The 24505-nt window shown below is 37.0% G+C and overlaps 1 protein-coding gene across 1 annotated transcript; it reads left to right on the forward strand.

Moving 5' to 3' along the window:
- Positions 1–286: 286 nt before the first annotated feature.
- LOC117972629 (galactosylgalactosylxylosylprotein 3-beta-glucuronosyltransferase 1-like) lies at positions 287–21358 on the forward strand. Its single transcript, XM_034922365.2, has 6 exons — positions 287–779; positions 13752–13899; positions 14499–15040; positions 15603–15899; positions 18082–18191; positions 19027–21358. The coding sequence occupies exons 2-5, from the start codon at positions 13788–13790 to the stop codon at positions 18166–18168; spliced, it is 1038 nt and encodes a 345-aa protein (XP_034778256.1). The 5' UTR covers positions 287–779; positions 13752–13787; the 3' UTR covers positions 18169–18191; positions 19027–21358.
- Positions 21359–24505: the final 3147 nt, after the last annotated feature.

Here is a 24505-nt window from a genome sequence, read left to right on the forward strand (position 1 = left end):
TGGTATAGTCTGTGTTACATATGTCTGGCAGGCAACTTGAACTGAAGAACATAGCTTCTGAACTCATAGCTTACCCCGCCCCAAAAAAAGTAATTTCAGTAAGAACCACTCTGAATAATTATGCACTTACCTACAACTTAATTGTCATTAATGCATTAAAAGGTTACTCGTCCAAAAGTGCCTTTTTGGTTGCAGAAGCCCCCCTTGACCAAAATCTGGCACTGATTCATCAGACAGTAAGCACTGGACTTGGCAAGTGGCCAATCACTATATTGCACTCCGCGGTTCTCAAACATAATAGGCTTAGATAATTCGCACAGTATCCCACAGGTTACAAATTAAATCCATCTTTCTCAATTTACACTGCAAAAACACTCTCCCTGGTGTGCTCACGTTCCGGCTTGTCATTTTAAGAGCAGCATCTATTTTAAATGAACGAAATAGATATATGCCGTTATTTTCAGGGGCAGCAGAAGCAGCAGCTTTCTCCCTTGGCAGAGTTCTCCTAAAGATTTTCTCTTTTCTCCAGCCTAAGTGACATTTTTTACACAGCCGACTGTAGCGGCTTGCAGAAATGTGCTAGCTCAAGCATTTCGGACCTAATGGGGATCTTGACAAGTGCCTGTGTACCATTTCAGTCTCTGCTGCAATACAATACGTTTGCAGACTGGAAAGTTTCTTGCCTTCAGCGTGTGCCATTGTCTGCTGCATATATGGATTGATTATAGCTTTTTTTTTAAATTGAAAATCACAATGGATCAAGCGCAGGACCACATTAGGTAAGTAACAAAACTGAGTGCGTGCGTGTTTGTGTCAAACGTTCAAAATGTAAGCCATATGCGTCAGAATTTATCATTTTAGTTGGACTTTTTTTTTTCTTCAATTGCACACCTCTGTAAACTCACCTACTGAAACACTGATTCGACTTGTAATTTACAATATTTCTGAGCATAATGAGTTGTTCCACGCGACACCTGTTAGTTCCACATGTATTGTATAAGCACCTTACCGACTGAGCAGCCTACCTTTACTATACCAGCAACATAGTGTTTTCCACTGAAATAATTAGGAGTAGCCTATGCTCTATCTATCTATCTATCTATCTATCTATCTATCTATCTATCTATCTATCTATCTATATAATATACTGAATATGAACTAAATAGCAAGTATCTATAACACTAACAGTACCACTTAGATTTCATTATAATGATTCCAGTAAATTGTAACCTGAGTTTCTTAAAGTCGATATTGAAAGTGCTTTCTAATACATTACGCAGGTATCATTTTCTTCACCGTTGTATTCTCATATCAAAACGGCTCAGGGTGTATTGTGAGTCGTTTAATGCCCGTTACGAAGTGTTGCTTTTCACGCCTAACTAAAATGATCAGTCTTGGTTGAGTTACACACATCAAAGTGATAAACGATGTGATTACAATGTACAAAGTGCAACACTGAAAACAGTTGTGTCTGTCTGAAATGCGCTATAGTGTATCATTGTGTAATTACGAACCCCATATGGTAAACACATAGACAAAAAAAGTCATTAAAGAAATGTGTTTTTTATTTTTTTTTAGATCCATTGGACTATAATTAGATTCCCCAATGGAGTACCTGTAAAATAAAACAAAAACGTCAGCCTCCTGGCTAAATACTGCATTATCTTTACTATTCCCATAACTGTGGTTAATGGTGTTTTTACAAAAGCATCGTGATGTGTATTTATGGTTCTAAGGAGTGGTTGAATTCGCTTCTTTTAATGGTCATATGAGTCGGGTAGGACTGGCAACTGTTCCACAGTTACCAATTATGTAGATACTGTAACTTAAGATTTTTTGTGGAAGAACCTCAGTAAACAAGTTATGAGTGAAACATCATACAAAAATGTGGACCTGCTGCTTTGGAAAAGTTTACATAGCAAAGTGCACCACCACCAAAAAAACATGTATAATTCTGCACATGATCCTATTGTCAGTTTTTTATTACAAACCAGCTCACAGGAATGAATTTATGACTTTAGTGAAGAAGAAGTCTATTATTTATTATATCTTTAATTGATTTACATTTCCAGGATCTGCTGTGTTAAAAGTTGAAGGCATTTAATGTTACAAGCAACTGTGTGTAATATAACTAATATATAAATATTATACATAGCAATTCTGTTATCTGTAATACACAGTTATGGTCAAATGAACTACTGTGCCGTATATATTAAATATTAACTCAATAGTCGTATTCAAATTTTTAAAAATGAATTATGTTTTTATTATTATTCCTAAAGCACTCTTCTAGCCTTCTGTAAACGCTGTCCACTATGCAGTACATTTGTTTTATGTTTCTAATTAAAAAGTATGTAATACTACATAACCAATGAATTCTGTTATGGAGACTCATAGCTTTCTAATGTAATCATGGTTTTCTATTTTTTTATGAGCAAACTAATTAATTGTGCACATTAATTAGTAAATTAAAAAAATAACAGTTTTTTTTGCCTTAGTGTGAACAAACACAACAATCTCAGGAGGCTGTAAAATGTATAATAAATTAGCTGAATATTTATCACTGTTATCAGTAGGATAAATAACATGGTTTTAGTCTGAAAACCATGAAAAAGTGTCATACGAGCGGTTTACTTATCTTTCCAGCTATTAAAATGCCTTACAAGATATTTTACTGTGGTCCTTCAAAGTATTGTAGGCCCTATTCTAGTTTAATCTCCATGGGTTGGGTTCATTGTGCTTAATCAGGGGTCACAAGCACCTCCACAAGGGTCAATCTGCTGACCATACAGGAAAGCCTAAAGTGATTGTATCTAACACAATAATTCCATCCATATTACCTGATGTTGTGTGCTTCAACTAATTATCTCTACACTTTATTGTGCCCGTTTAAAAAAAAATGTGTATTTTAAAACATGATGGTCCTTATTCTTAAAGCACTAGTTGGAGTTATATGGTGGTCTTACAACCTTCAAGGGTTTTGGGAGGCTGCACATGGGAACTTTAGGTTAGCTCAGCCTGCTCACCCCTAGGCTGAATACATTGTTTTGTCTGTGAACAAAAAAACAAAACACTTTGCTGTTGTGTCTGTGATTGATTAAAAAGTAACACAAGTGGAATTCATGATGGCTCAGTTGTGGCAAAATCATTATCTGTGACCCTAATGGATTATTGCACTTGGAAAATGTTGAATGTATGGGTTTCCTGGCCTGGAGATCAGTCCCATTGGCCTTCAGCTTGATTTGGAACCAGCAGTAGGGTAAGCTTGTGGGAGGTTGTCTGAAATGATGTACAGGATATTGTTGTCTTGGTTCTACCCATCTCGTAGAGCAAAGACTTGATGCATGATTGCTTTGAAACTTCCCAGATCTTTTAATCCATCTTGACCAAAATCTTCTAGGTAGGTGATGCCAACATTGCTCATTGTCCTTGATACCCAAAGACCCTCCAACATCTTGTATACTCCACAAGAAAGAGTGTCCTTGAAGTTAGAGTTGCAGGAGCATGCTGGGCTTGTTTTAGTGATTACCAACAGTCACTACTTAGACTATGAACACGAATCTTACATCAGCCAATAGGCAACCACCTTCTAATGTTAGTGTTATTTGTATATTGCCTCAAGGATGGAAGACTTTCACCACCTTCCTGAACAGGAGGTATTGTTTTGAACTAATTTTATAATAGGTTTAATATTACTCCTTTTTTTATTTCACTTTGAGGATTATTTTATCTTCAATGTAATTACGGTAATGACATTTCTCTTTTCTGCAGGCATAAAACCCAAATGCCCCTGCCTTTGTAACAATGTTTCTTCAAAAAAAAGAAACAAGTGTATTACACTGCTGTATTTATCTCTGCAGATTTTAATCAACCATTTCCTCTGGGTACCATGATTTCAGTTCATTTAGAAATATAGATGAGTTGGCCTCAGGTTGTCATATCGGCACATTGACTCTACACTTTAAGGCAGGGGATAATAATCGTCCTCTGTTTCTTTGCCTTTCAACTCTTGGAAACATTAATTTCCCCTGAAATCTTTGTTTGACATCAATGTCAGGCCATAGCCACATGCTCCACGAACAAATCCATTTAAAATTCAGATCACTTTACCATGCATTGAAGAAAGAATTCCCTTTGTTTATCCAGAAACAATGTCTTTACTTCTGTCTGCTCAGTCGTGTTAGGCACTTCGAAAATGAATCTTTTGATTATTTTTGTGCTTATCACTTGATCTTGTGGCATGGCAGAATTGTCTCGGGGAGGGGGTTGGGTGGGAACAAAACAAAAAAAAAGTCAAATTTATGAATTGGATTTCTTTATCAAAAGTAGTCACAGTGCTTAGTAATAAAGTTTAATTTATGGCACAACCCACACAAATATTCATTATAAAGTGGCATTTGTATTTTGTGTCTACAGTTTGATATTTATCTATAATTTTTGTCTCAATAATAAAAAAAGGTTTATGTGTAGATATCAAAACTACTGTTTTCTAAACAAATGTAATACTTCAGCGCCCTTGAAACTGATTATGTACTTCGGCAAAACGAGAAGATTTATAATTGTTTATTGGAGACTGTTTTACAGTCTCCAAACAATGATAATAAAATGAAAGTAGAAAGTCTGCTCACTGACAGTAAACAGAGACAAGGCATTTAAAGATGTTTATAAAGTTGATAATATCTCAGAACAGGTGGTGTGGATTTGAGCATTATCCCTGGTAATACTGGAACTGGCCATGTTGCATGAAAAAGATGGGTCAATATCAAAATACTGGTATTCGAACAAAAATATCTTAAAATGTATACAGCAGCAAGACTGGCCACGATATGTTGCAGAGCACTTCCATCTGTATGCCAGGACTATGTTATTAGCAAAGCCAGTGTCTAATATATTTTTATACTGAAATAAATAAAACACATACTACTGTATGAAAGAGAGTTTGAATCATTGGTTTTTCCAAGGTAATTTAGTAGGGCTCCCCTAATAAAATGCTATACTTTAATGAAGTGGTTATTTTGTTTTTTAATCTATTTAAAAATCAAATTGTTCAATATTGGTATTAATGGGGGAACAAATTGCAAACCTGTCCTGTAAGTTTACTTTTGGAATAAACCTTTGTATTTTTTACATGAATAATACCTAAGAATAAGGTATTTTAGGGCAGTCTTAATTTGAACTAGCGCACCCATAAAACAAAATAAAATTCTCTATTATCATCACCTTTTTTTAAACCTTTTTTGTGTTATATAAAAGGTTTTCTCTGTAATGTTCTTATACTGTTAAATAAAAGTACTTGCAATGCCTTTTTCTGTATCCTCATCACATTGCCATTGTGTGTTGGTGTGTGCGTGGAGATGGGGACTTATAATACAATATAATGACATTTCGAGGTGAGCCTAATAATAGTAAAGTGCCTGTGTTTAGGCGTAAATTGTAGGTGGTATGTAATTTCCTATTAAAGTCATGCACTAAAATTCTACACGAATGCTGTATATTATAGGAGGTGAAGTTTATTATTGCTGGTGAACGGCAGATATGCCAAGTCTTACTCTTTTGGAGTGAGGCTCACTCATTTGGGGAACCTTTCATTCTCAATTTTAGCAGTCTCACTCCTGAAAGAAAGGAAATAATTATGTATTTTAATGGAACATCACAAATCTCACTTCATTTTTTCAAATCTCTCTTGCTTGACTGATTTCTGGGACGGGTTTCATTCAGTACATATGCTGTGTCTAGTTATAATTAGCGTATTGAAGTTTTGAACACTGTACTTTAAGGTTGTATGTGAATCATGTACCAACGCAATCAAGTCTAAATGGTTGTTTATAGTTTACTGCAGTTTAGTGTGGTATCCATAGTTTATTGCATCATATGTATGTCACACTTATTTACATCTACCTAGAGAACTGCTTGTCCAGTAGTGATAGAGCTTGCTAAGTAATGTATCTTAATTCAGGGTACTGTATCTGGAGGTTGTTTGTCTGCTCAACGTATGTTTGTGTATCACACATTTTTACATCAAACTGCTGATCTAATTATAATGAAACTTAAGCACTTTAGTACAGTTTATTGCTATATCTAGAGAACCACTGATAACTCCTTTTTTGTTTTTACAGACATCACTGACATGATTTTTTTATGGAGACTTTCATTGTTTTTCTTCAGGAGAACATCTCAATGTTCTACAAACAAACAATCAAATGAAAATAACACTAAATCTTTGTTATGGATAAGCAATCCTTCAGAGCTTCAGCAGCAACATCATTTACAATTATATATGATTAAGGCTTCATAAATATATCCTCGACAGCTGTATCATTTACAGTTGCATATTATAAACGTAGCAGTGATGAAAGCTTAAACATTTTTTTTTCCATGGAAAAATATTCAGGAGTAATAATGTTTTTCAGCAAAAAGTCAGCCTTAGCCTGCTCTGTGGGTTTAGTCTTGTCATGGGTAACAGAGGGTATAGAAATAAAATTAAAGTGCTGGTCCCTTCTAGGCTGCCAGCGTCAGGATAAGAAACACGTACACTGACTCTAAACACGTAACAAATCTGAGTCTATTGCATAAAACATGCTTTAAGCAGTCTCTGACCAAAATGTACTTTTCTGATTATCTTTTCTGTCTTTCAAAAAATAAGTTGTTTTTTTTTTGCAATTTAAATTCTTTCCACATTTTAAATCAGCTTTACCATGTAAAAAAAAAGTTGTAGACAATCGTATTTTTTACATTGCTATTTTTTTTCTATGAATAAGTCCGACCATTTAGCTCAATTGATATATGCTGCACCTGAAGTAAATCAAATGTAACTCCCTTGTGGCTCCCTCTAGTGGACTCGGAACTCTTTGCCAGGGAGTGAATGAGTTTCTGATCCCTTATTACCTATCAAATAAAATAACCTTTACTATTTTCACTATTAGTACAAATCAGAGACTTATGTTACATGTTTTTAAAACCTTAGTCTTTGAGGAGAAGGGGAGTGTGGGGCAGATATATTGTTGATTAACGAATCCACAGTTTGTGCTACGAATCCACAGAAAACTGTTGATTTGTCATTGAAATCAGAGAGAACAAGTCAGAACAAAACAGAAGGATATTTAGGTCTTCATCTGTTTTGGTTCTGCAAAATGATAAAAAAAAACTTTACTCTCCATTCCTGGTTCACATTCCTTTGTTTTTTGCATGTTTTTTTTCTAATTCCACTTTTCTACATCTAAAACAGTTCTCGCTACTATCTTCACTTACAACAGGCACTTTTATCTGTGTAAGTGGGATTTCAAAATCAAGGGAACTCTTGACAACATTCCCACAATATGAGAGACAAATTTTAACTCTTGACTACGCATAACAAAAGAGCAAAAAACTAATCTAGTTACCAAATTGAATCTCATTATTGAAGAAGTATCAGTTAGGAAGAAATGTTTTAAGTGGCATAAACAACTCAAAGTGTTGAATCGGTAAGAAAATAATCCAGTTTCTCGTGACTAACGGCACTCGAAACAGTTATTATTTTTACCGATTCAACACTTATCGTTGTCTAGGTTTGTAAGCAGCCTTATAAGGGTATGGTTCTTTATTTATGTATTTGTAAAAACCTTAGAAAGTTGCTGTTAAAGGGATATTTTAAACCTTCTACATTTTCTTAATGTTGAATTTCTTACCCATTTATTATCCTGTTATAGTGCGTTCTTTCTTAGAAATTACCATTGCACAACCCTAGTGGTCATTTCTTAAAACGCCTCACTTAAATTCAACTTGAAAAAGTGGTTGAAAAAGGACATGAGTTAGTAAGCCAGTTAAATAATAAATCAGCTATAAACAACAATGGAGAACAATAAAGAAGAGACATCACAGGGCATTAAACAACACTGGTATATATCAGTGAATATCTGGTGATAGTCCACAGCTGACACCCAGCATCAGAAGAGCGGTGGTCCTTGTAAACACCTTGGCGAGAAGACCCTTTTAAGCCTGACACCAGAAACAGTTTCCTTGCCAGAAGCTCTGCAAATAAAACTCAAGTCCAACAACTCCTACGGCTGCTAGCCTGATATACAGTGCTATTTTAAACAAAGTGCTTTTTATGTGCCTAATCCTGGCTTATTTCTACAAATATCTACCTGGCTTCAATGAGTCCCCTTTACAGTATTTATTTCAGTCTTATTTGAGTCAGCAGATACACAATAATTTCATAATTTCATGCAATTCGCAATTCCTTTTTTTTTTTTTTTATCTTTAACCTTAGTTAACCATAGTTTTTACAAAGCTTTACCAAATTGTGATGATACCTAGCTTAAATGCGCTTTACCAGACGTGCTGACATCTACTGTGGAGATTGGCTTGGTGGTTGATCAAAGGATGCCCACAGACCTTCAGTTCTCAAGATTGCGCCTTCTAAATGAATATGGCTGGCATACTGGCTGGTGTGTTGCATGATTGCTAGTGTTTGGTGAGTGCTTGGCATTTTTCTACTTTTTTGTTGATGCTTTAGCACCCCAAAAAAACTTTACACACAATTTTTAAAGCATGCTCGTCTATCTTTTAACTTTTAAAATATTGCCGTAATGTAATATTTCAGGTGTAGTTTAAAAGATGAAGGAAAATGGGAAACAGGACGAGGCTACAAGTTGCTTAACTTGACTTTAATGGCTTTTACACTAGGGATGAATCTCCCCGGCTAAAGCTACAGGGATACACAATGAGTAATAAGATGGCTTTGGGCTGTTAGTCTGCCATCGACAGCTAGGCAGCACCTTTATCTTCCCACCAGCTGTGAAGGCGCAGCAAATATTCTTTTTTTACTTTAATAAAGCTTTAAAAAAAAGAGTATATGTATATGTCAGCGCACAGGATTGTGCAAGCACAGCATCCCCAGCTTGAGAAAAAATGATCTCTAAAGCCTTGTAAGTATCACCCTAGAGGTGCGCAGGATATTTCGATTTGACATTTACATTTATAAAAGTACATCACTTGTCAGGAGGCAAGGTGCACAGGTTAATATTTTATATAAAGATCAATAACCAGGTGCAAAGATACATTTTCAAAGAGGAATAAAGCCATTTAATTGAAAACACTTTGTTGTGCTGGTATGAAAAACCTATTTTTAATGGAGATTAAGGATGTCAGCCATGAAGAGGTGGTGTACTTGTGAAATTTCTGTATTCTGCAGTTTATGAAGTTAAGGGGTGCTTTTAAGTTATATGTTTTAAAAGTCACTAGGATGTGATAATTGAAAAAGAAAATGATATGCAAAAAGAAATCTAAACAACAAGTAAAATATACAGCATATTTAACTCTGATATTTCATGAGGGCTTTATTTCTTTCACAAATACCCAGAACGTAGATTAATGCTTGTTTTTTAAAGGGAACAAAAAGTTAAGAGTTTAAATGATATGCTGCAACTTGACAGTTTAAGTTAAATGTGTGTGGGAGTGTGCTGCTTCTTATTTTACTGTTCTCTAAGGGAATAGGAAAAAGTAGGCATTTAGGGGTTTTCTTTTTTTATGTAAAAAGTATGCAAATCAATTGCTGAGGCTCAGAGGTTGTGTAATTGAATGATACTCCAGGGGCTTTACTTGCATTCAGTGCTTGTAAGCAGCTGTAGTAATTTGCATAGAACTGTCAGCATGGTGTCAAATCCATTTCAAATATTGTAATTTCTTATTCGTTTTCCATTTTTTTTCTTTAAAAATTACATTTGCATTTTCAAAAATATATATATATATATTTTTTGGAGGTTTTTGGTACGATAGTAAATTTACTCTTGTGTATTCACAAAACTCGTTTTATGTTTTGTTTCAATAAAAGCCGGCACATTCCTTCATATGCGCCTTCCATCAGTCTTATCTGTCAAACGATTCTGTTTGCTCAGTTTTGAAAGAAACACATTTTATTGCAAACATGTCATTTAAAAAAAAAAATGTTTAACTCTGAAATCTTGCAGTCTTGCACTCCCCTGGTCATTTGACCTGCATCCCCACCCTTTCCGCCTTCATTTACAGTACAGTAATTAACTTTGAGAAGTTATGCAGTATAATTTGGCTCATTGTCAGGGTGTACTTTTTATTTCATGTCCTTAAATTGTGTCTCTTGTTGTCACCATCCAAAAATATCTGGCTCCTTAAAAATAATGGTCCAAATATTCCAAGTTTGCATTGTTATAAAAGGTAACAAGGTTAATAAGGTCATAAAACTAGGCATAAGCAACTTAGTAACGGATGGACTGCGGCAATCACTGTCGAAAATGGATTGGAAATGCTACAGCTAAGACGTTTGGAGCATGTTATATGGCTCCATCAAAACATTTATTTGTGAAATGGAATTTCTGAGAAAATATTAATTTAAGGTGGATTGCGGTGGTCAGCTCCTGGAAAGAACCCCATTTCCAGACTCTGCTGTACCTCTTGGCTCAGGCTGCACAGTCCCTCCATTGTTTAAAGAGTCTGCTTCAAGATATTCAGATATAAAACTATCCTTTCCTAGATTAGGAGCATAAATGATAATAAAATCATAAATTATCTCTCCTATCTTGGCTCTCGCTTTTACAAGCAGCCCTCTAATGATCTCTTTAAAATGTAAAATGTCAACATCCAGACCTGGTTTAAAAAGCACATCCACCCTGTGGCTCAACACACACTGCCCTCTCCATTCAGCTAAACACCCCGCCTCAGTCTCTGTATCTCTGTGTGTCTCTTGTAAAAAAAGCCACCCCCGCCCTCTTCTGTTCAAATAACTCAAATAATTGAGTCCTCTTAAAACTCTGTCTGCACCCATTAACATTAAAAGAGATCAAATTGATTATATCCATGGCAGCTGAAAAGTTTAAACCCACTGAAAAAAAAAGCAAACAGTAAAAAATATAAAAGATCTATTTGTAGTTTTCTGGTTTAACATGTTCCTAACTGTTTGCACACGTTTCTTCGGTGTGTACTTCTGGCTGGTCTATTTCTTTTAAAGTAGCTTCCCGAAGAAGCTCAAAAACAGTTTTAAATTGAGAAATCTGTTTTAAATCTACACCTCTCTTACCCTTGTGTCGCTTTTCCACTGTACAACCGAGCCACGCCGGGGCGGTACCGAGCCCTCACGGTGCGGTTAAGGGGAGCCTGGGTTGTTTTTCCACTGCAGAGCTGAGCCGTGCCACTGACGTCACACGCAACGAAAGACAGTTGTTATTAATTATTGTTATTAATTAACTCAGTTTGCCAAAAGATGCACAAACAAATGGTGTTCAAAAATTAATAGACCAACGGTACAGCTGTATCTTGTATCACTATATTTTGTAAATATATTTAGGAATTTCTTTATAATCCACAAATTAATTAGTTCGAATAATTCTGTTGAAGGGGGAAAAAAGAAGGTTTTAAAAATATGATTTGCCAAAGATATCCCCTTTTAGGGTAGTTGTTATTTTTGTTTGGGTGTTTAAAAAAAAGAAGCTACGCAAACGCAATGAGAGCCGTAGTTGTGTGTATGTAAGGTACAGCTGTGTTTTGTTTTACTATATCTTTGTAAATAAGTTTAGAATTGTTTTATTTTCTGCATTTTTTTTCTCTTTATATTAATATAATAAAAGTCAAGGATGAGAAATTTGGGAGAATTTTGTGTTTTAGAGTGTGTTAGTTGAGTGTACCGTACCCACGGTTTATGTCCATTTGCTTCAAATCGTCAGAAATCTGGGCATAAACGTTCTCATTTCTGACGCATGACTCCAGGTCTTCCTGAATACTTATCTGCCCACAGAGAAACTACAGCCTGCATTTCCTCAGCGTCCGAAGGTTGTACTTTTCTCTCATCACACTCATTGCCTGACATGCTGCTTGTCTTTTGTCTTTCTGGAGTGTACTGACTGATGCAACGTAATGACAAAAAACCTTAACCCCGCCCCTGGCTCGGCTCGGCTCGCAGCCGGATTCAGATGTCTTGTGAGGCCGGAGTTTCACGGTTTGGTTTTTGCTCGGCTGGGCAAATAGCCAGTGGAGAACCACCCGTATCCATACTATACCGAGCCCTCACAGGTCGGATGTGCCAATGGAGAAGGGATATTAGTTTGGTTGAGTAGAGTTGAGTTTTTTCTTGCCAGTTTGGCTGTCAGGAATGTCGGAAAACAGCAAGGAGTCCCAGAGCCCCTGTTCTCCACCTCCTTGTACTCCTCATCGCTGTATCAGCAGCTATTCATCTTGCTAAGCCTCAAAAACATAGCGTGCAGTGTGCTACAGTAGGTTGGGGTTTCTGTGTGCAGAGACATCAGTCAGGTTACTTGCATACTGTAAACCCTAATATGATTGACACAAGAGTATTTTAGTTTTTTCATAAGGATTATGACTCACCATGCCTGCTAATGCTTACTATAATTTCAATAACCGTTCTAAAATTGGCTATGCTTTTATCATGATATACAGTGTACAATTTTGAATAAAGATAAACAAACAGTTATTAAACTGTACCACTGTAATCAAACTGTATCCTGTAAAGCAGGGGTTCTCAAACTTTTTTGCTGGGTCCCCCTTTGGAAATGTTTCAGGCTGTGATGACACACCCATCTTCATTATTTTTTCTGATTAAATAGTATAAGGTACTTCTGATTTAAACAAACATGTTAAGTTCCTGACAGGGTTTGTAGTAAACAAATTACTTTTGAAACTTGTTGCAGTGCGTGGTGGGTGGGGAGGGGCGACGCTGTTAAAGGCTGTGTGCTTATGGTATAGCTCTAATCAAGTAAAACAAAACAAAACAAAACAGTTACTTAGCTGACCAGTAAAACAGGGCAGGAGGGATCTTTTACTGTTAGGGATTAAGTGTATATGCGCTGTATGGAAATGCTAAGGATTTTAAGGTTTGACAGTATTTTGTGATCACGCAACCCCACTTTTTGGGTCAGGACCCCCAGTTTGAGAAATGCTGTGTATAACTTTAAAACTCTTCTTCAGGTTTTAAATTATAACTTGTGCCTCATTCAGGTCCTCTGTTTTTTACAGTGCATTCAAGCTGTGAATCTCACATCTGTAAAGAATAGATTGATACCGGTAGAGGGAACTAACTGCAGAGAGGTTTAATTTAAGGTAGCCGAAAATGGTTCAAGCAAACATATTGCAGGCATCCATCAAAAGCCTTGATAACTTTATTACTTCAGTCTGACAGCTGCTGTTGTATCTAAGGGGTATCGAACTGTATATATAAATGATGTCTGTCTGTCAAAAAGTTTCATTTGAACTTTTGGCTGGAAATTCCAACTAGGCAGTATAGTGAGAAATACTGCAACTTTATACAAACTTTTGAAGGACCATTGAAGATCAACACGAAGAGTGGAGTCTCCAGGACCCGCGTGTTTATTATCCTGAAATGACAGCTCAAGAATCATGTGCAATAAACGTAAAATATCATACTAACTGGCAACATGAGGAAAAGGAAATCCTGCCGTCCATGTTAAACAGTCTTGGCAACATGGCCCGTTAACTTGGGCATGTGTGGTGCTTTACAATGTAAGAGAGTTACACCTAGAACCATCCAGAATAATACAATTGACTTGACCAGTTCTAGAGGGGGCCAGTTACAAACAATACACCATAGAGTGATGCACATTGGCCAATGATGATGGGGTGAAGAGGATGGAATGTTTGGTGGTGCAGTCAAAGAATGAAAATTTGCACTGTCATCCATACCACCCTCTTCCATCCTCTTCATCAGTTTATTTTGCCCAGAAAGTGCCCTCAGTTTTTACTTAGTGACACTGTGCTGTGCTTGTTACCAGGTACAGTTGAGGAGATGAGACAGTGTTGCCTACACCATGCCAAGGAGAAGAAGTGTTCTCACAACCCTTCTGATAGTGCTACCATGGACTATCCTGCTGACCATCTGGCATCAGAACCCTGCTACTCGCTATCTCACCATCCTCAGAAGTAAGTGTAAATGCTTGCGGTAGGTTGACTTGGGATCAGTTCTGGCATTAAACCAAGTAAAACCGTTGAGAGCAGGTGATCAGCTCATAAGCAGCAGAAATACACACATTAAAGAAGCATAAGAAAATATTGACAATATATAAACTAGAGAATATATTTAAAACATATACGAAAAGAAAATTAAAAGGAGCAGATGTTTATAGTTCCTCATAAATGTGGGAATTTTGAGTTGAGTCACCTGCAGTTTATATTATTATTATTAGTATTATTTGTTTATTTAGCAGACGCCTTTATCCAAGGCGACTTACAGCATCAGCTGCAGAGTCACTTACAATTATGTCTCACCCGAAAGACGGAGCACAAGGAGGACAAGTGACTTGCTCAGGGCCACACAATGAGTCAGTGGCTGAGGTAGACCGGTGTAGTCATTCTCAAAATGGTTTAAAGACTAATGAAAAGAAACACTTAACTAAACATTACCACATATGGAATCGTTTATGGGCAAGTTGATGGATTTGCACGTGTCTCTTGATAATTTAACTGCATTCCAATCTTAAAGAATTCATATATATTTTTTTTTTGCAAAACTAATTTTCCAGAAGAAACCTATGAAAACTCCAGTGCGAAAAGCTTGCAGTTTTTAATAAACGTGACTAAAATCAAAGAAGAACAACACACTGCATGCACCCACCAGCAAGAGGTCAAGCCTGCCCAGCAGACCGCACGCAGGTATGTGTATTCCAGGCCACCGGGATGGTCCAGGTGGCTTCCCACCATCTATGTGATCACACCAACATACACCCGCCCTGTCCAGAAAGCTGAGCTCACCCGCCTAGCCAACACATTCCTCCACGTTCCTAACCTGCACTGGATCGTGGTAGAGGATTCGCCACGGAGGACCAACTTGGTGGATAGCCTGCTGGAGAGAAGTGGCCTCAATTTCACGCACTTGAACGTGGAGAGCCCCAAGAGTGTAAGGATAGGTCTGGCCAAGGATTCCTCTCACACCCCCAGAGGGACGTTACAGAGGAACCTGGGGCTGCGCTGGCTCAGGGAAAACCTGATCCTCAGTGACTCCCTGGAGGGTGTGGTCTACTTTGCTGATGACGACAACACCTACAGTCTGGAGCTCTTTGAGGAGGTACAGCACGCAAGTGCGAGAATTCATTATTTTCAGAATTCACAGTCCATATTTAAATATACTGGAAGAGGCTTATTTAGTTTAGGAAGCCACCTCATCTATGCTGTTAAAAAGGTTGATTATATTACAAGTTTTGAATAATAAATAATATCATATAGAGTAGATACACGCTGTTATCCACTCCACAGAGCTGCTGCCTGGGGCTTACTGGCTGCTCAAGACCATGAGTGGGTGAAAGTAAGCCTGTATCTTACACAGCACCCTTTTTATAATATATAGTTAAATAACAATAATTAAACAGTATTGCTAATATTTATGTAACGTCATGTCCACCTAATGTTATATATTCTCATTGAGAAACTGGGTTTTATTTGTTGAATGTTTTTTTTTTGTTGTTATATGGTTTATTAGTTGTATGTGCTTTCATTTGTTACCCCCCTTTTTTAAGGGATTGTTAAATTATTACATTTCTGTTGAATAGTAGTGTATCAGTGTTTGTCAGTAAACCACAGAGCACACAATTGTGTTGCCTCTAGACTTTCTTCTTGTATTTAACCTCCAGATGCGCTCCACTCAGAAGGTCTCTGTCTGGCCAGTGGCTTTTGTGGGCGGTCTACGATATGAGGCACCCAAGGTAAACACTGCAGGGAAGGTAGTTGGTTGGAAAACAGTGTTTGACCCAAATCGGCCCTTTGCGATTGACATGGCAGGGTTTGCCATCAACATCAGGCTGGTGATCAAGAGACCCTGGGCCAACTTCCAGCTGAGCGGTGTCAAGGGAGGGTACCAGGAGACCAGCCTACTGAAGGAGCTAGTTACCATAGCTGAGCTGGAGCCAAAGGCCGCAAACTGTACAAAAGTAAGGATTAAAGTACAAAGATTTCACTTGACCAAAAACTTCTCAGAACCTCAGTACATTTGAAGAGCATCCTTGAAAAAACTTACTAACCCATAATTTCATTTTCTTTAGAAAAGCTATTCTTCCTTCTGTTACCAACCAAATACAATTCTCTGAAAGCTGACATTTTTGTGTATTTTGGAGTTTTTTCCACTAATTTTCTTTTTAAAATTTTTACAGAAAACAGTTTTTGACTGTAAAATTAAGCAAAATGAGTTGAATCTGAAACTGTGGGATAGCAGGTTTTTCCAGAGAACCCTTTAACCGTTTGTTCATCAAGACTTATAGATCACATTGCGATCAACAGGGTTGAGAATGAGAAGATTCTTTAAGGGTTTTTTTGTTGTTGTTGAAGTATTTAAATAAATACTGTCTGATCTCTAGTCTTGAAGGTGCTTTTTAACTCATTTCCCTGCTGTGACAAAAAAAAAAAGAAAAAAAGCAAGACCAAGAAAATGTAGAGTGCTGCAACTGAGCAAACCATTTTTTAGCTGATATTGTACCAGTACTGAAATACATTTTACTCACTAATTTTAAAATGTCTCTTATGATAAGAACCACCCAGCACACAATGTATTTTCTTATTAGGAATCACCAACATGAAGATTGTACTCAGGAACTACTATTAAACATTTTTTTTTTTTTTTTTTTTTTACTTTAGGATTGTGTTGTATGTTCTTTGCCCGGGGTGACTTCTCGTACATCATTCTAATGGTTATTTTGTTGTATTTTTGTTTTCTGTTGTGCCTGCAATTCCTTTCAGAAGTATGTATAATATATAACATTGCATTTACAGAAGTCAGACCCACCCCCTCTCCACACTCCCTAGTGCATTGCGTCTTTGCTTGTGCAAGTATCCATTATTCTAGTAAGACAAAATAACCCCTACGCATGCAGTATTTCAATGGTAACCGCTAGCTGTGTAAAATATTTAAAAAATAAATAGTCCGGTGGCTGAACTCTATTTAAAGCTGCAAAACTGTAAAAGCACTGCAAATAATTTAACAGGGGAACCAAACCAAGTAAATCTATATGTGCACCAGTGATATGCTTCTTTGCTTTTTTAAAAACTATAAATACACTGACTTAGGTATTCAAGAGTGCTCCTGATGCAACACGTGTACGAATGGTACAGTACGTGCGCTTCCAGGTTTTAATGTGACCTAAAATCCTTTTTTGTAAAGATGCTGTGGTCTATTTTCAGACACGGATCTAAACAACACCTCTCTATTAATCCTGCTGGAGTTTCCCCCCAGGGGTGACCCACTTATTAACATTACTAAATGCAGTGTAATTACACTGAAATGAGGTTCTCGAAAGATCAGGCTTATACATTGTACATCATTACAGCAGACCTCATTAATTTCCAGCTATTCTCGGGCTGTAGCACAGCTTGAATGTAAGGTAACTTGTTGTAACGTTATTACTGTATATAGTCATCTTAAAATATATTAATGGTAACCTGAAACAATTACAGCACTAAATGTAAATAAAAGAATGTTTAAAGCTCTTGTAAAACCTACCTCATAATGTGTTTCTTTACGACAATTTCATAGAAACATTTTAAAAAATGGAACCAGGGTTGCTATTGATTGTTGCTACACAAGCACCAAACCCTGGGGATGCTCAAACTCATATCTATTAAACATGAAGAGTGCTTTGGAGACCCGTGTTAATTTCAAAGCCGTAGTAGACTGAACGCTTTTCAGATTCCGTGAGCACTTCGATATAAGTTTAAACCATTCTAATGTATGGTGTAGCATTACATATTGTATGTGATAAATTATGAATACTGTGCCTGCCTTTTAAACACTTTCAGCCCAGCAGCACCACACTAAATATTAAAAGGCATGTATTCCCAGACTACCCAAACTTCAATTGGCTTGTGCTAAAACGGGCTTTTCAGGTTTCATCATAACTGGATTGTAAGTTATCTAGATACTGTATATATACGAACACAGGTGTTCGTATATATACAAGCAGTTGGACAGACAGACATAAACAATAGCCGCGTCATTCTCCAGCATGTTAAAAGTGACACAGCACAGCATCCTATGAGCACCACTGTATTAGACACATCATTCCAAGCTCACAGGTGGAGGATCTTTGAGGTAAATGATGTCCTGTCTTAATTGTGTTGCAGGTTCTAGTGTGGCACACCAGAACTGAAAAGCCTACACTGGTCAATGAGGGGAGACAAGGATTCACAGACCTGAAGGTGGAAGTCTAGACAATGGACTCCCTGCCCTATGAGTAAGCCATAGATTCTGTCAGACTAATTACACTCTGCTCCACAGCATACTTCTATTGTAAATTGATGAAGTATATTTGCCGGTCACTTCATTGTTTAAACATGATGCTTTCAATATGTTTTTTTTTTTTTTTTGTGAAGATCTGGTGTTCATCCAGCTAACTTTCTAGATGGTTAACACTTAGGTATTTTCATCTTAATGAAGCATGAGATTTTAGTGGAACCATGAAATACACAACCTCCAACAGTGGTTGCTTTAAATATGCCCCACGTTATCACACAGCTGTGAAACATCATTAGCTGTTAAGAAAATGAATTAAATTGACATTACAGTACAGCATTAAACAAGACACATATTTTTACTGCAAATACCCCCCGACCTGCAACTCCCTGTTTCTCCCCTTTCTTACAGGAATGGCTTAAAGAGAAACGTACAATACCATCCACATTTCCAAAAGATATAATTGATTACCTCTTTAATATCCTATTATGTGTCATTTGTATATTTTGTATACATCTATATTGCTGTTTCTGCTTTGATACACAAGGCCATAATCGAATGAATGAAAGAATGTCCTTTTTTTTCTTACCCCATTCCGCCCATCCTACCCACCGGTGGAAAATCTCTAAACAAAAAGTCTCAGTTATAGAGAGGACAGATAATGCGGCTGCACAGACCTAGTGGTAAAAAAAAATTGTCAAATTACTATTTTGTACTTGATTAAAGAGTGTAATCCACATTACAGTATCTGTAGTAAAAAAAAAACATTCACTACATTGTCTGTGTTCACCTATTTTTCTCATTTCTTCTAACCATACTCTTCTTAATATTTAAAGGCCAGGCTGTTTGAAGATGTTGGCAGTTTTAAGAACTGCACGTGTTTATAAAGCTTACTGCACCGAATGGCTGCCAAGGTAAGGCAAACCGACGGAAGAGGAAACTGCAAGCCGCATAGCCATGCTGGCTAAAAGACTGTCGCAGTACTGCACAAGACCAAGCACTTCAGCAAAGAAAAGTACTGCAAACTTCGCCTAAACAGCTCCACAAATATAACTACGCTATACTTTCTAACCCTTCAGAATATAATAGTGCATATTATATTCACATTGTGCTCTTACTGATTCATATTCCAATACAGGACTACAGTAAGCTCAAAGTTCAGTTAAAAATTCAGATTGGAATTTTTCATTTTTACTTTAACACACTGGCTGACTGGCAGAATATAATAGTGTAGAATCTGTGAGGCAGGAGAATCAGAGCGTGCTACTGATACTGCAGAGATGGCCTGAATGAAGCACTGAGTTGTCAGATACAGGAGCACATTTCTAACTGCCAGCTACCCATGCATGAAATAGCAATCAATGTGTAAAGCGAAGCATTGAAATAATAAAAATATATTATGCTACGGTGCAGTGTTAAGTCCAGTATACAGAGACACCCTATATGTATTTGAAAGTGACTTGGTGCTGGCAACAAGCCACATGTCTTAAAGTTTCTTGCAAATGTTGTTGGATTATTAGAGTTATATGGAACTAATGACATTATAAAGTTTAAGAGCAGGAGGCCACAAATGGAAGCTTATATTTGAATTTCTGTGCACAACCACACAGGTCCTCTGATTTGTAGAGCCTTGAGTTTAAACTCAAAACTCCATAACAACAACATAAGAAAAACTTGGAGACACCTACAGAAAATGTCATGGTATTTCCTGTCTGTTGTCTGCATTGTTATATTACTGCATAGAACTGCCACAGTTCTACAGTTATAAAGTGGAGTAGCCATGTTTTCCAGCTAGCATTTTTTAAATCTGTATATAAAGTTGCATCATATGTAGTTGTATCTTGGTAAAATGTTTCAGATGTGTTATAGTCATATCCAATGAGACAGTGAAACATCTTATGAAGGAATGGTTGAAATCATAACTACAATCAGCACAAACATTGCATTCCAAAGGCTTTATAGCAGTGCTCTTACCTCTTTTCAGAAAAAGGGAAAAAAAGGCATGAAATTCCTATCTTAAGAAAAACCACAAATTGACTTTTACAACAAAGAAACACCTACAACTATTGTAAACTTTTCACTTTGATGGTTTAGTGTGGTCGTTGGACATGCAGTCTTGCTCCAAGCATTTGAAAGAGATTAGTTAAGATGATTTATTGATATAATAACCAGTATCCTTTTTCGTAATCTGTGCATAAATACATTTTAGTAAAATAAATACAAAAATAAATAACCACATAGCTTGGTGGCATAAATGAATATAAACTGTAATTTTATTGTAAAAGCTTTCTTAATTGTACTGTATATAGTTTAAAATATTAATATTAGGTGAATAAATATTTAGCCAAACCGTTCATCAGTGTTTTTAGTGTAATAAGTTTTTTTTTTGTTTTGTTTTGTTTTATCAAGGTCTTTCCTCAGTTTGTACATTAAAATTAATGTCTAAAAAGTGGCCTGTGTTTGTTAATAGTCTTGTTGCCAGTTTTGATACAAAGACATTTATCACTGGGGGCACTGTGTGTTGTTAAATGAAGATCAGTATTTAATAATGTTCAATTAGGCTCATGTTTCTTTGCATTGCAAAAAGGCCTTGTCTTCCAGGTGAGTGATGATTACTGCAGCCTTTTGTTATTGCCGTGGAAACGTGAACATAGGCAAGTGTTTGATCAAGGGAAGACTTGCCTTCTCCATACATAGGCACACAGAAGAGAGGTGTGAGACCAGCTGAATGAGGAATGACGTGGAAGGGTTGTTTAAATAATGTATAAATAATGTTTCAATCAGTGTTTTAATCTAAAAGAGAAATATGTTTTTCTAGTGCTGCTAGTTGCCAAATGAAAATGACGTGCATTCACTGGTAATACAATCTGTTTTGCAATTTGATACTGTGTCCTGTTATACTCATGTACATTTTCTTTTTTTTCTGTATTTGCTTTTTAAAATATAAAACAAATGCGCACCTACCTACTGTAAAACAAGCAACTGGTAAGACAGTGTACACGGTATAATGTCACTGTGCAAATTCACTGTGTTAAAGTCTTACCCCTATCGGTTTGAATGAGATATATTCTTTAAATAATTGAATTAGTAAACAATAAAAGCTGCTTAATATCTCATAATTTGTCAGTAATGTAATAAAAGCTTTCTTTCTAAATCCATGAAAACAAATTGGCCTGCTAGTTTATTTCATTCCATCATGTTCTTAATCTTAGTAGTGCTCCATTCTGCGTTTTAATATTTACACAAGAGATGGATTTTTGTTCTGGATTCTAGCTTTGTGAAGGTATAATCCTTGGCCCTATTTCCTGCCATGTTCTGTTGTATCAATTTTAAGTCACTCCTGAACTCTGGACAATATATGGGTGCTGTTGAGGTGAGTATAGCTTCAGGAACGTGTCTTGCAGTACCATGACTGGATTCTAAGAGCCAGGACGCAAAAACCTACCTGTATGGAAATATTGGAGGGTTGATTGAGTCTCTAGATTACCAATCAACCCTGTCTGGTTCTAGTGCAATGATAGCTACAATGGAATGAGCCTTTGGAATAATGGAACAGTGGTAACTATTTTCACATACCTGTACCAATGGCATCACAATGGTATGAAATGCTAAATATTGGCAACCCATTATAGGATCATGGTAACAATATATATATAGTGATGTGGGTGAAGCTAAAGTACCATGTCAAAAAAAGATGATGCTACGAGTTGGCTAATTTTACAAGTGAAATAATCTCTCAAACAAACCACCACATTACAGCAAGAAGCAATCCAAATGGCAGTACTGTAACAGCAATTTACACTGACATGTACAATACAATTTCTCTTGAGCGGCAATCAATAAGGGTTAACCTCAGCGTTTCAGTCTGCAACCTCAAGTGTACCTGATTCACTTCATGTTCCCATATTGCACAGTCACCTTCCCTTTACATTTGTGGACAGCATATTTTGTGAATCAGCAGTTTCTTTGCTCATTATTTGAGAAGAAATTACATTATTATTATTTTATTTCTTAGCAGACGCCCTTATCCAGGGTGATTTACAATTGTTACAAGATATCACTTCATACACATTATACTGATATCACATTATTTTTACATACAATTACCCATTTATACAGTTGGGTTCTTACTGGAGCAATCTAGGTAAAGTACCTTGCTCAAGGGTACAACAGCAGTGTCCCACACCTGGGATTGAACCCATGACCCTCTGGTCAAGAGTCCACAGCCTTAACCACTACTCCACACTGCTGGCCACATGACCCATCACTTTAAATTCTTGTTCAGTAAGGCAGGTGATATTCAGTATATCTATATTAAAACAAATAAATCATCCTACTAGAGGAGTACCCAGAAAATAGCAGAACCATTTACTTGGTTAATTTGGCTGTTTTCCCCCAATTTAGAATGTCCCCAATTATGCTGCCTCACTGCAACTCTCCACTGAAGGACACTGAAGGACAAAAGCCGGTCCTGCTGTCTGCTTCAGCTCACTAGGCGGCTGGCCAGTAGGGTGCTGTGAGTTGACACAGTCCCATAGGAGCGCCAGAACCAGTGCAACCCTCCCTGTGGAATCCCAAGCGCAGATTGTGCCCGGTGTCGTTTTAGCTCCATTCTTGAATTTTCACTCGCCTCAAATAATAAATAGTTTTCTGTCATTGGCTGAAAAAAAAGGTGAGATTAATGACCTTTGAATCATTAGTGTGCTTGTTTTATAACCATGTAAATCATTTAGAATCGTATTGTTTGTATTTATTGATGCCCTGCAATTTGTGTTGAGTTGTGCCAAATTGTTGGTGATACATATTGCACGTTAATTTGAGACGATCATTATCCTTTTACTTAATCCAGATTCCAAAAATAGGCTTCTGATGATTTTTTTTTTTGGTTTTTTGCATTAACCTACCTAGCTATTATCAATTCCACAAATGTTAACTAAATATATTTGTGCAGTCTGTGCTACCAGTGGATAACCCAACAGTAAAAACAAACCATGACAGGTAAATATAGTAATGTCTTATGTTCAACATTTTTAGCTGTTAAAAAACATTTGTTCCAAATGAGAGTGCTTACGCTGCTGTAATATTATGTTATACACCATCTTATAAATGTTGGTGTGTTGAAAACCTGCATGAAGCTAGTGGCTTCAGGGGATATAATGAGACAAGCATTAATGTCCAGTGGTTGGTCCAGTCCAGTGGTTAAAGAGAAGGGGCTTGATACTTGGAGGTTCCCGGTTCAAATCCCAGCTCAGCAATTGACTCACTGTGCGTGACCCTGAGAAAGTCACTTAACCTCGTTGTGCTCTGTCCTTCGGATGAGACGTTAAACAGAGGTCCTATTGAGGGTTTTCACGTGACGTCACCGGCTGCTGAGGCGCCATGCTGGCAGGAAGCAGGTAAAAAGCACTGTCTTTTAGCGCGGTACGTAGGCCTACCTTAACCACATTGTTAACGCTGTACTCATTTTTGCACAGCATAGAACTTACAGTAACTTAGCTGTCACAAGTTGATTTTACAGGAACCCGTTCTACAGATTTCAGTTAATGACGCTCCCTAGTTTGTTTGTTTTTTATCCTTATATTAAATGATTATACTGTAGTTTATACCAAAAAAATCCTATACATCTATTTTTTTTCTGAGTATAGTACCGAAGTCTAGTTAACAAAAGATGTTATGCGCGTATATAGTACTGTACATAATTCATATTAGTTTTAATTACTGTATTTTCTTTAGAGTCGGGTCCCAAACAGTAACCTTTCCTACCTTAGCCTTGATTACAAAGAACTTCTTCCTCTGTAAGTGCCACCGGATCGGGTCGTTCACCCACCCAGATGTGAAGTATCTGTAGCTGTCAGTACTTTTGAAGCTGTGTAACGTGAGGGATTATCTACCACCAGATACAGCCATTTGTCACAGAAATCAAGGTCGGGGAGTAATGTACACAGTAAGGGTGCACGGTAAGGGTCACATATACCATTAATTTGACATTTCTCGTTGTATCTTATTAACTCCTTATTTTGGAGGTGACGTGTGTTTTCGTTATTAGTGTGTTGTGTGGAATCTATGTAATGTGTGTTTGCCGCCATTGCTGTTTTGCCTGCCAGTATGGCGCTGGGGTCACGTGACTGCAACCCCTCGATTGTTAAGTGACTGCAGCAGCTTCTCAGTCTTTCTGTCACACCCTAGTCTCTGTAGGAGCTAGACTATTTTGGCCATTTTTTTCTAATATAAATTACACCATTTTAACATCATATAACAAATTAAAATCTCAAAACAATTAAAATGATCTACCTGGAGGCTTCGACTAAGTTAAAA

This window comes from Acipenser ruthenus, chromosome 8 (assembly GCF_902713425.1).
Source record: "Acipenser ruthenus chromosome 8, fAciRut3.2 maternal haplotype, whole genome shotgun sequence".
Lineage (NCBI taxonomy): Eukaryota > Metazoa > Chordata > Actinopteri > Acipenseriformes > Acipenseridae > Acipenser > Acipenser ruthenus.

Excerpts from the sequence above, each read along its gene's own strand:
- LOC117972629 (XM_034922365.2), top strand. The coding sequence starts at position 13,788 with ATGCCAAGGAGAAGAAGTGTTCTCACAACCCTTCTGATAGTGCTACCA. Across the intron at positions 15,041-15,602 it reads GTCTGGAGCTCTTTGAGGAG|ATGCGCTCCACTCAGAAGGT; the intron begins GTACAGCACGCA and ends TTTAACCTCCAG. Across the intron at positions 15,900-18,081 it reads AGGCCGCAAACTGTACAAAA|GTTCTAGTGTGGCACACCAG; the intron begins GTAAGGATTAAA and ends ATTGTGTTGCAG.